Consider the following 12,770-nt stretch of genomic DNA (forward strand, 5'->3'; position numbering starts at 1 on the left):
TTTCCAGTGTTATAATGATAAACAATAAACATACATATTATCATGCTTTATATTTACAAAGAACTTTCAGATATATATTCTCATTTATTTCTTGCTATGGCTATGTGAACTAGATCAACTAGATTGTATTTTTTTTTAATTTGAAGATCTAAATGGCTTTATTCACTAATTTATAAATTGGGCAGCATCCCATCTAGTAAATAGAAGAGTGCTCCTAGATTGTATTCTTTTTATCTCATATATAGTTGAGGAAAAATAGACTTATTTATAATGACAGAGCTTGTATGTAAAGTAGTCAGGTTTCTAATCCAGGTTTTCTGATTCCAAATTTAGTACTTTATTCACTATGTTTATTTAAATCTTTATGCCTTTTTATTTTAAATATAGAAATTTCAATAGTTCACATCTCATATTCCTCATTTGTAAAATAAAGGGTAGACTAGATTATTTTTGTTTCCATCTAGCTCTAAAATTCTATTTGTAGGGTTTTGGAGGATCTCAGTCTAATGTTAGTATGGATGCTTGAGAGTTTGCACTTAATACATGGAGAAATTTATTATAAGTTTTTAAAATATATGTATTTTTAGACCCGCTAGAGCTGAAAGGGATCTTAGAAATTATCCAGTTCAAACTTCTACTAATTTCAGGAATCCTTTTCTTAACATCTCTGACAATGGGTTCTCTAGCCTCTGTTTGAAAGGACCCACTGATCTCTTAATACTTATTTAGGTCTCAATTGTGGTGATGGATGTCTATACATATAAATTATAGGCAGGAGAGAAGGGAAGCAAAGAAAATAGAGGAAGGGAGGATAGAGAAAGAGAAATTAAAAAAAGGAATAAAAGTGATGTGTAAAGTAGGCTGGGTTTTGGTAGTTTGATATTAATAGTTGACTTTGTTACTAATAACTGGAATCTATGCCATTGGAACATCTTGCCTTGGATTCTTTTAATTTTACTGCCTTGGTTCATGTAACCAGATGGAAAAACTTGGGAAATAACACATTTTAGATTCCCTATTAATTTTTTTTTCCTGTTGTGTGAATTCTGTTGTGCCATTTATTCTTTCAGAAAAACTGTCTTTTCTCTTTAGAATTGTTTGTTAAAGGGACTTTACAAGAAAAAAAATAATCAGGTAGTTTAATTTAGTTGAATGTTTTAATCTGTGCTAATAGCCATTCTCTTACAAAGATTGCTTTGAATTAAAGATACAAAGAAATGATGCATTCCCTGAAGAACATCATGATGATAGTGGTGGATTCTATGATCAACAAGTTTGAAGAAGATGAAATGCAAAGTCAAGAAAGGCAGAAAAAAATCCAAAAGGAGAAAAGCAATAGTTACTGCACAGACAATTGCTCTGATAGTGATTCGTCATTCAGTCAGGTATGTTGTTTAGTTTTGCATTTATGTCTTGAAATGGTGTTTAATAATCATTACCTTCAATACATTCTTTATTAGCTAGACTTTTTTCCACTTTCTAGTTTTAAGATTCGGAAGGATAATAAACAATAACATAATCTAATATTAAAGATTTAGTCCATGAAATAACATCTTCTAGAATTATATGTTCAGTGAATTATATCTGAACAGTTATTAATGAGGTAAGGAAATAAACTAGTGGATTTTGGATTAAAAAATAATAACACTTGAAACAAATCTGCTTAGACTTTAGTTAAAGATCTTATTCCCAATTAATCCTTATTAATCAAATTTTAACTACATTATAGATGAATATGGAGATAAAACATTTCCCTTATTTATCTTCTGTGAAGGTTGCTGTGAATTGTTAGTTTTAACACATTAAGTTTTTTTTTTTATGTCAAAAGATTTGAGGTTTTATATTTAATCTTTCCAGGTTATTGGAATCCTTGTCTTTTGGCTTCAGCAGAGCTAAGGGAAAGGCCAATGTCTAGATTAGTACTAATAGAAGACAAAGGAAACTAGATAGAGTAGAGCCCATGCATGCACCATGAAATTCCACATAGAAAATTTCAAGCCAAATGGAATCTGTTTGACCTTCGTGTGAATCCTACCTGCTATTTTTAGTGAAACATTTTCACCTAATTAGTTCTAACATAGGGACATAACTATAACGTAGATCCTAAACGTATAGCAAAAAGGGATTTGTGGAGTTTGGGTGAAACCTGAAATACGTGTGTGTATTAGTCACAGTTGAGACTGCACTTTTGAAGGAAAAATGGTTTTGGAATTAGTCAAAGCAGAATGTAAAAGTTATCACTGCATCATTTAGCAGGAGATACTGTGCTGAGTTTTAAATTTTACAAGTCAGGTTAATTATCTGATGTGAGGAAGGAAGTGACAAAGATTGTGAATTTTCTTCATGTTTTGGCTCTTAGTCATCCCTTGTTGATGTACTCTTTGGAAGAAGCTGGGCTGTAGAGATTTTAGTTCAGCTTAATACAATCAGATGGCTTATTCAGTAGGTTTACTGAACTGCTTCTTCAGATCAAGGACGTTCTGGAAATGAAAGGCACAGAAAACCCAACTTTAGGACTCTGAGGGATCATAAGATTATACTTTCTTAGTTATTTGATGAACCATGTGTATACACTGAAATCGAACCACAAGAGAAAAAAAGTGGAGCACTGTTAATTTGTTGTAAGAAGTACAAGTATTCAGATCTCAATAGGATTGATTGAGTAGCTGGCAGTTAAGAGGTGCTAGCTAAGCACCAACTTATTTCCAGTCATAGAATCATAGATTTTTGAAGAAATTCACAGCATTGGTAGAAATGGAGTCATACTTTCAGAAGATATTCTTGTTTTTTATTTTGTTTTGATTCTTGAGAAGGATCATGCTCTGAGTTTATATGGCTTCCTTTGGAATGTCCACGGGGTATATCTGCATTTTCAAGTGCCTGCCTTATGAATATGACTTTGTGTCAGAAGCGACTAATTGAATTGAAAGTGAAGTATGCCCACCAACAAGGTGTGGGATCCCTGGGCCTTTGGAAAAAAGCAGATGAATGCCAGAACTGTCCTGAAAGCTCTTTCAGTGTGGCCAGACTCTAAGATGTTTGGGTATGCTTTTGTTTAGTGAAAAAAGACTCTCTTGCATGTAACTGACCGAAGAGAGGCTGAATTAATAGGTTCAGAATTGAAAGGATCCCTGAAAATATATCATTCATTCCATTAAATATTGATGTTATTATTGATGCCTTCAAAATTGATGTTACTTGCATTGGGCTTTAAAAAAACTGAATTGTTCTATGAATAGCATTCAGTAAACAATTTTGATGCTGCTGTTTTGATATTAGAACACTTGTATTTTGTGAATAGAGTAGGCTTTATTTCATTGCTATTTTAAACATTACATCCTGATTGTATATGGATTTCTGACCCAGTATTGAAAAACTTTGGACATTATTGCCTTGGAGACTGTTTGTGTAAGTTTGAGCATATTAAAGAATAAAGTTGGCTGATTTTTACTATAGTTGTGAGCAGAGCATTCACTGAAAGCATTTGGCACTGTGATTAAACCTGGAAAAAGTCTGCAAAATAATGCTAGAAAGATAAAAATAATAATATTAGATATCTGTTATTGAGATTGCTGCCATATGTTGGTCCCTTTGCTTGGCTTTATATTCACTATAGGTGTTACCAGCCTACTTTACAGGAAAAAGCGAGGCTTATAATAATAGGTAAAACTTGTGTTGCTCCTTAGGATTCCACTGTGAATTTAAGCCTGGTCTCTTACCCTTGATAGTCTGTTCTCTTTGTTCTGTGCTGCACTACCTGGAGACTTCTTGGGTTCAAATCTTTGTTCTACCACTTACTAGCTGTGTGACCTTAGACAAGTGTCTTAACTTCCCTGACGTAGTGTTTTTCATTTTAAAATGGGAATGATAATACCACTTACCTCATCCTGCTGTTGAGAAGATTAACTGATTTAATAATTGCTGCTGCTCTGTACGTGTTAGCTTTTATTATTGTTGCTATTTCTTGAAGGATATGCTGAAATGGATACCACTGAGAGAAATTTACTCAAATAGAAAATTTCCCAGCTCTAGTCCTGTATGGTTTCTAACTGAGCTTCTATGGGTCATTTTCTACTGCTGGAAGATTAGAGGATTACCTCTAATTAAGCTTTCAAAATTAATATCCTTTCCTCTTGCAGCTTTTCTTTCTCTTTCCCGACAGTATTCAGTTGTAATATGGCACAGGCATTACATTATGCTTTTCTGTAGTGTGCAAACTATCGATATTTTACTACGTTCTAAGGGAACCCCAAGATGTACCCTTTGTATGGAGAAGGTGAGTTTAGGATAACAGTCACCAGCTGTTCTTTCATGATGTGAACCTATTTAAGGAATTTATTGTTTCTTTACTTTCATGGTAACCTCCCCATGAAGCCCATCCTTTGGTACCTATGGCAGGCAGAATAACAGCCCTTTCACAGACATCCATGTCTTAACACCCAGAACCTATGAACCTGTTACCGTACATGGGCCAAGGGACTTTGTTAGTGTGATTAATTTAAGGATCTTCAGATGGGGAGATTATTCTGGATTATCCAGGTGAGCCTAATGTAATCACAAGCGTCCTTATAAGAGAGACTCAGGAGGGTCAGAGGCAGAGAAGGTGCCGTGCAGGCTGAAGTAGATGTCAGAGTGGCTGCCAATGTATTCTAACCTCTAGAACTGTAAGACAATAAATTTGTGTTTCTTTAAGTCACTAAGTTTATGGTAACTTGTTACAGTAGCAGTGAGGAAACTAATATCTTGCCATTGTTGCTACTTGTTCACCTGAAGGCCAGGATCTTTTCTGTTATTTACTTCCTGGAAAAGAAGCTTTGTGTTTGAACTGCCTCCTGGGAACAATTTGAATTCCATCTTGTTGCTAGGTTTTGAATTCTTCCAGTAAGACTTTTCTTGAGTAACTTTTTCCTTTTATTGGGTTTGAGGCCTTTCCCCTGTCTCTGAGTATGTGCTGTGCTATCAACCACTCTAATTTACGTTTTACCCTAACTTCTCAAATCTTAGAATATCTTGAGTTCAACCCCTTTTCTGGCCTCTCCTAAAATCTTTAAAGTTTTTACAATGCTCTTTTTGGTGAGGAATTCTGCTTTTGAGGATGTCATACTACTGCTGAGGAATTACAAGATTCTCATCTCTTGTTCAGCAGCATCGGCCAGGACAGTAGGATAGCCACAGCCCAAACTACTATTCAGAAGTTCCTCCATCTCGAGCTACCCTTAATTGATAAGACTTTTATTATTATTATTTGTCTTATAAACAGAAAAAGATAGGAACCTAAAATCCTAAAACTGTAGAAGGGAAAGGGAAAGGCAGCTGAGAGTAGGGAAAAAAACACGATAGTATTGATAATGCAGCTGCCTAGAGTTAAGCTTGAGGCAGGGGGCTTGTTTGGGAGAAGAACTGGGTAGGTGCAGGTGTGAGCTTTCTTTGCTTGCTTGTTTAATAGTAATGTCTTGAGACAATTTGACACCAGAAAAACTAATTTCTCTGATTAACAATGCTAATATCTTTATGAATACCTAAGTTTCTTTATACTTTTAAATATTAATAGATTTTTGTTATTATTTCTCAATGGTAGCACTTTTAAAGAAAAGTGCAGAAGTCCTTTTTTTGTTAAAACATTATTTAAACATCTAGGAAATTAAGAACTTTATCATTTGAAAATATTTTTAAAACCTTATTTTTGTTTTGAATTAATAACTTTGTTCTGTATTTAAGGCTTAATGAAGGGTGGGCTCATAATGTTTTGTTTTGTTTTTGTTTTGTTTTTTGCGGTACGTGGGCCTCTTACTGTTGTGGCCTCTCCCGTTGCGGAGCACAGGCTCCGGACACGCAGGCTCAGCGGCCATGGCTCGCGGGCCCAGCCGCTCCGCGGCATGTGGGATCTTCCCGGACCGGGGCATGAACCTGTGTCCCCTGCATCAGCAGGCGGACTCTCAACCACTGCGCCACCAGGGAAGCCGGGCTCATAATTTTAAGAAGTTTTAGATGCACTACAATTAAAAAAAACTATTCTGCATGAAGCTAACTCATTCTGAATCTTGGAAACAAGTCAAACTCTGGCTGTGCCATTGATGAGCTGTGGGCTTTGTCTTCTTAACCTCTTTCAGTGCCTCAATTTTCTTAACTGTTATAGAGGAGATAGTAATAGTATTTACTCTTATAATGTTGCCTTGCAGATTTAATATATGTAAAGCATTTTGAACAGTACTTGGCTCATATTAAGCTCTTATATAAATGTTTGCTGTTATCATTGTCATCATCACTGGGTGGTGGTTCTTTTTCTTTTGTAAGAACAGGAAAGAAATCATTGTACAGTTACACATACTAAAGCCTAAAGAATCATTAGTTTAATATTTATATATTTTATTTCCCATAGCTCTTTGAACAACAGTAATAGTTGTCTTTCTTTGACTAGCTGTATTTCAATGGTTTATATAGTTTACAAACCAAATATTTAAAATAGAGATTTCTAGAGTAATTTGAGGGTGGTATGATTTTTGAACTTAAAGTGTAGTTATTGACTAATGTGAATATTCTCCAATATATGTTGTAATAAAGTGAATATATCTCTTTAAAACAACAAAAGTTACAGAATGCATCTTATGTTCACTATCTTTAGGTATACTGAATTTTACAGAAATGTATACAAATCTTATTTTAGCATCTGAAGACCTTTAATTAGGATCCTTATGATCATACAGTAGGACCAAAATCCATCTTAGATTATCAACCTATTCTACTTCTTGCTCTTTTCCCTGTAGCATTTGCTCAGAAATTATTTGCTTGGTTTATACTCTCACACATGTAAATATGTCTAAAAATGTTTTCCTTTTGGAATTATCTACCTATATTGATATCAGCAACAGGTCTCTTTTGTGTTGCTTTACCAATCGAGTTGGCAGACACTGCTCCCCTCAGGAATTTTCAATCTAACAATTTCAGCTGTTATAAATATTTCTAACTCTGTTGTAGTCAATGGAACACGTTATCTACATGTTCCAGTTAAGTATCAATAAATTATTATAGTTAGTTGCAATGGAAATTTGTCCATCCAGTGATACACAATAACACACAGAAATGTTAAAAACCTATATAGGTAACCTTTAAGGTAGGTATTAGATTATTCTCATTTCTAGTGTAGTATGTATTTCATTGCTTAAGTAACATTTTAAGAGTAATTTGTACTATGTTTAAGAAGACAAAGGAATCTTATAGGGTACTAAGCATATTAATGAGTCTACTCCAATCAGATAACTACTAAAGGCTATGCTTTTCTAATATGCATTATTACCTGAGAGGAAAGGCAAACATGGTAGAATTAAGGGACTTCAACTATTTGGGTACATATTCAACCAACAGATATGTATTGGACATATGCTGTGTACAATATCTTGTGCCAGGCACTATAAAATTGCAAAGATGAATCAGATATACATTATTTTTTCAAGGAGCTTACTTGAGAGTAAAGAGATAGGATATGTACATAAATAACCAAGTTGCAAGTAGAAGTAATGTGTCATGGGAATTCAAAGACCAGCCCTTATAACCAAGAATATCCAAGAGCTATAGAGGAAAGTATTTCAGACAAGGGAAAGTTCAAAATTTATGCATCAACAAAGAATGTGGCATACCTGGGAAGCTCTGAGTAGTTTATGTGAAGGGTTAGGACAGAGTTTGCAAGGAGTAAATTGGAAGGTTAGATTAAGGTCAGTTTATGGAGTAAGGGTAAGGATTATATCTTAATCATTATTTATTGTTTCTAGCTATAAAATCATAGTGCCTGGTAACACAGTAGGTGTCTGACACATAGTAGATGCCGAATAAATATTTGAGGAATAAATGAATGCATTCAAAAGCTAAATTTAATTGTTTTGTAATTTGAGAGAAATCATTTTAGGTCTCTTAACAGGAAAATGTGTGTCAGACTTACCTAACAGTTGTATACAGCAGGGCATGGGAAGGGGAGAAAGTGGAGGTAGGGAGATAAGTTAGAAGGCTATCATGGTAGTTAAGTAAAAAGTAATGAGGACCTGAACTGAGGAGGCTTTGTAGGAATAGAGACTGATGTGAAATTATTGCAGAAGTAGGATCATTAAGCTTGATTTTTGATATGTTTTGGAGAGAGTAGTGCAAAGTGGAAGTAGAAGTTAAAGGTCTAGTTATGTTTTTTTTAAGCCAAAGTAGCTGGGAGACTATGATGTTATGAACCAAGTCTGGAATTAGGGAGGAATTAAATGTGGAGAAGAATGTGGTGGGTTCTTCTTTTATTCTTTTTTGTTGTTGTTGTTGGGTATACATATTGAATTTGAGACACCAGTAAGGTATCCCAGTGGTGTAGCAGGTAGTTGAACATGCAGGATTCATTTGGTAGAAATGTTGGGGATAACAACGTGAGTCGTTTGTGCAGAGATGTTGCTACTTAAGCCACCTAAGTAAGCAAGATCTTAGGAAACGCATTTCAGAGGGCAGACAGAAATGGAAGAATCGGTTAGAAAGGGTACCAGACCATATTGCACTGGGTAGGAGGTTAAGGGGGGATGAAGGATAGAGGGAAGTCAAATAAGATAAGGACTAAGAAAAGATCTTTGGATTTGGTGGTTAACTGTTCACCACAGAATAATGTTGAGAGTAAGAGGAGGGAAGTTGAGGGATCATCATGCTGATTAGTTGCGATCATTTTTGTGAAGTGAAAAGCAAAGACATTTTCAAAGTAAGGGTTGCTTGCCTGAGGTATTGATCATAAAGAGATAAAAAAAAAAGTCTTTGTTAGGGGGAGCATTTAAGCAAATGAATTTTAAGATCTAAGTATTATCTTTTTTGACTGCTACTTGACATAATATTGGTTGTTTCACCAAATATGAACTCCTGTAGTTGCAAATGTTCAAACAGTATCTGACCCTGCATTTACCAGGGCTGTTGTAGAACGTGACTTCTCTTTTAGAAAAGAAGCTGAATGGAAATCTGAAATCAATGAATTATAGATCTTGAATAGGCAGTAGGTAGGGGGGACTCAGTTTTCTATTTTCAGATAGAAAATTTCCTGGTTGAAGTAAATTTGAGATTTACTTCAAATTTTAAAATTTAATAATGATAAAGCAAAAAGACTTTACATTTGTTCTCGTTTAATTCTTACAGTGATGCTAGGAAGTGGATGTGAAAACTGCGGATGGGGTTAAAGATTCCAGGGACACATAGCTAGTTAGAATTTTAAAACCTGGCTTAATCTTCTGTCTGATTAAAACTCATGTCCTTGATATTCTTATTTGCTAATGAGTTGGATGGCAGGACATTTTAGACATCGATGATAATCTGATAAAAGTCATGATAGTGGAAGTGGGAGGACCAGAAGAAATCAATTTTAGAAGAGGCAAAAGGGCCAGGCTAAAGAAAAGAGCTTGTGTAATTAGCAGTAGAATGAGTGTGTATATGTACTTTATATACTTATATACATACTATATACACATATGGACATATATACTTATATCTATATACACACAACATATATCTTAATGTTTGTATATGTATACTATGTAAGATATCCTGTGTTGTGTATACTTTCTTCCCATTAGACAAGACAAGCTGCACTTATATATACTTACATTTTATTTAGTAGTTACCACTCATACATTTTAGTATTTTAATTGCTGTATAATGAAAGCTCAAAATTAAAGCTCTATTATTTAATATACAGTACTTCTAATTTTAAAAAGTAGTATATACAGACTTCAGTTGAACTATATACTTTATTTTTTAATTTAATTTTTTTTTAATACAGCAGGTTCTATTTTATGCATGTTAGTGTATGTATGTCAGTCCCAATCTCTCAATTCATCCCACCACCTCCTCCCCCCTGACCCCCCGCTTTCCCCGCTTGGTGTCCATGTGTTTGTTCTCTACGTCTGTGTCTCTATTTCTGCCTTGCAAACTGGTTCATCTATACCATTTTTCTAGATTCCACATATATGCGTTAATATGATATTTGTTTTTCTCTTTCTGACTTCACTCTGTATGACAGTCTCTAGATCCATCCACGTCTCTACAAATGACCCAGTTTCGTTCCTTTTTATGCTGAGAAATATTCCATTGTATAAATGTACCACATCTTCTGTATCTGTTCATCTGTCAATGGGCATTTAGGTTGCTTCCGTGACCTGGCTATTGTAAATAGTGCTGCAGTGAACACTGGGGTGCATGTGTCTTTTTGAATGATGGTTTTCTCTGGGTATATGAACTATATACCTTTAGAAAAGAGTAAAACCGAGGACACTTTAAGGCTTTTTAAGAAAACTTACGTTGAAGGATCTGAAATATCAGGCTGTTTTGGGTTTGTTATCAAGTGGCAATATGTACCCTGTATTGTTAGAGACAATGTAACATGGTAGGAAGACTGGCTATGGAATCATTCTCGAGTTTAACAAATGTATATTGAGTGCCGACTCTGTATCCAGCACTGTTTCAGGTATTGAGGATACTATAGTGAAAAAGACCAAAAAGATCAAAAAGACTAAGTGATTGGAAGGCAGCCATGCAAAGCTCTAGAAGAATAGCATTGCCAGGCAGCAGGAGTGGCAATGGCAGAGGTTCTTGGGCTAGAGTGGGCATGGCATCTTCCAGGGGTGGGGGAAAAAAGGCCAGCATGACTGAAACCTACATGGCAGAGGGCAGAGTGGTATGAGAGAAAGGTAGGCAGGGGCCAGATCGTGTAAGTCAAACTTTTATGTTTTATTCTGAGTAAAGCGGGAAGTCTTTTTGTGGGGTTGAAGTAAGGGAGATAAAGAGACTTGATCTATAATTTTGAGAAGCTTTGTCTATTGCTAGAGAATGGATGATGGGGTAGAGTAGGATGAGATTAAGAGCAGAAGCAGGGAGACCAGTTAGGATGAATTTAAGTAGTCTAGAGTCAATGCTGGTGTCAACTAAGGTTTTAGCAGTGAAGTGGCAATGGGTAGTTAGAGTTATGATATGTGAAACTTGGGAGTTGTCGTGGCATTGGATGTAGGAAATGAGAGGAAGCAAGGAGTCAAGATTGACTCCTATTTTTGACTTAAGACAAAATATGGATGGATGGTAGAACTATTTACCAAGATGGGGAAGTTTGAGGGAGGAGCAGGTTTGGAATAAAAAAATCAAGAATTTTATTTTGGATATGTTAAGTTTGAGGTGCTTATTAAACATCCAGCGGAAGTGTTGAAAGGATAATTATATATGTTACCCTGGAGATGAAGTGACTGATAAATTTTAGTCATTGTGATGTATTTAAGAACTAGATGAGAACACCTCAAGAGAGTATAGACAGTGAAGAGAAGAGGGTCTCTAATGAAGATGGGAATCTGAGTTCTGATTGCTGGGTGACTTGGTTTTCATATTTCTCATACTTCAGAGTCATTGTGAATTGAGGTAGTACGAGGCTTGTTACATAATAATGGCAGCTTTTATTTTTAGGTGGTTATTTAAGGTATTATTTAAATTGCTTTGGCAAGAAAAAGATTCCTTTTCTAAAACAGCTTATGGTCTACTATAAACTTTTTTCTAGATAGAAGTTTTTACTTTTAGGAATTCTTCACCTAAGAGGAGACATGGAGAAAGTTTAAGGAGAAGCACAGGGAAGAAAAGGAACAGAAAAGTTCAAGCAGCATCATAGCTATGCTTAGGGTACCATCAGTGCCTTCTTATTTGTTTATGTTGTTTTACCTTTGTTTCATACATCTCAGATTCCTGGGTACAAAACATTTTTAGCTTTATATCTTTTGAGTCATATTCTATATGTTGCATTTGCTCAGCAAATGATAACCTCATATACATGAAGGTATATGTCCTACTGTCCTACTGGGACATTAAGTTCTCATTTAAATGCCTTGGGATACAAAAATTCTAAGTTTGCTGCTAAATCAAAATAGATCATCCCCTTCTCTTGTTTCAGAATTTGTTTTGTGCTTGGAGTTATATGAAAAATCATTTATAACAATACTTCTAAAAGTCTACTAAATGAATGAAGGAATTAACGTTCTGTTAATTGTGTTACAGAGTTATAAATTTTGTCAAGGAAAATTACAGTTAATTTTAGACCAGTTGGATCCTGGGCAACCTAAAGAGGTAAGTTTAAAGGAAAACTGTTAAGTTCAGTCATATATATATATATATATATATATATATATATATATATATATGTGTGTGTGTGTATATATATATGTATATATATATGTGTGTGTGTATATGTGTATATGTATATATATATATATATAAATAGATTATAATTAGTAGCAGCTGGATTATTTCTCTTGAAGATAGTCCTTTAATATCATGGCAGTTCTAGACTGATATCCCTGCTAGACTTTCTAGTCTTGAAATGAAAAGTCACAGAGTAAGAGAGGCTTTCCTTAGAGAGTGCTCACAGTTTGTAAGAGGAAATTTTTATTTCTAGTTTCAATTTTCAAGGGATGAATTTATGAGCAGTTTCTCCCAAACTGTTCCTTCACTGTTGCTTTGTATGTGACATTTTAGTGATTTCTTTGAAGAAAATAATCTTCATTTAATCCTCTTTCTACTTCTGGAAAACATGAGCAACTTTGACACATGTACATTTATTAGAAAATATTTTTAAAAAGCAATTTTATTGAATTGAGCCTCTTTGTATTGTAATAATTGTATAAATTACTGTTTATGAAGTTTTATTTCATTTGAAAGTCATTCTGTTTCACTTGAAATAGAAAATTATAGGAGTTTTGAAGTACCTCAGACATCTGTTATATCTTGCCATTTGGTCTCGT

General features: G+C 34.7%; 1 protein-coding gene across 7 annotated transcripts in view; it reads left to right on the top strand.

Annotated features, from left to right (window-relative positions):
- The window catches only part of TBC1D32 (TBC1 domain family member 32), a 182,739-nt gene that overhangs the window by 15,801 nt on the left and 154,168 nt on the right, over positions 1 to 12,770 (top strand). For all 7 annotated transcript variants that reach the window (XM_049695498.1, XM_049695495.1, XM_033408076.2 and 4 more), the window contains 2 exons: positions 1,208 to 1,385; positions 12,028 to 12,096. In XM_049695498.1, coding sequence (XP_049551455.1) covers positions 1,208 to 1,385; positions 12,028 to 12,096 — 247 coding nt within the window. The remainder of the gene's footprint in view (positions 1 to 1,207; positions 1,386 to 12,027; positions 12,097 to 12,770) is intronic.

Source organism: Orcinus orca, chromosome 12 (assembly GCF_937001465.1).
Source record: "Orcinus orca chromosome 12, mOrcOrc1.1, whole genome shotgun sequence".
Lineage (NCBI taxonomy): Eukaryota > Metazoa > Chordata > Mammalia > Artiodactyla > Delphinidae > Orcinus > Orcinus orca.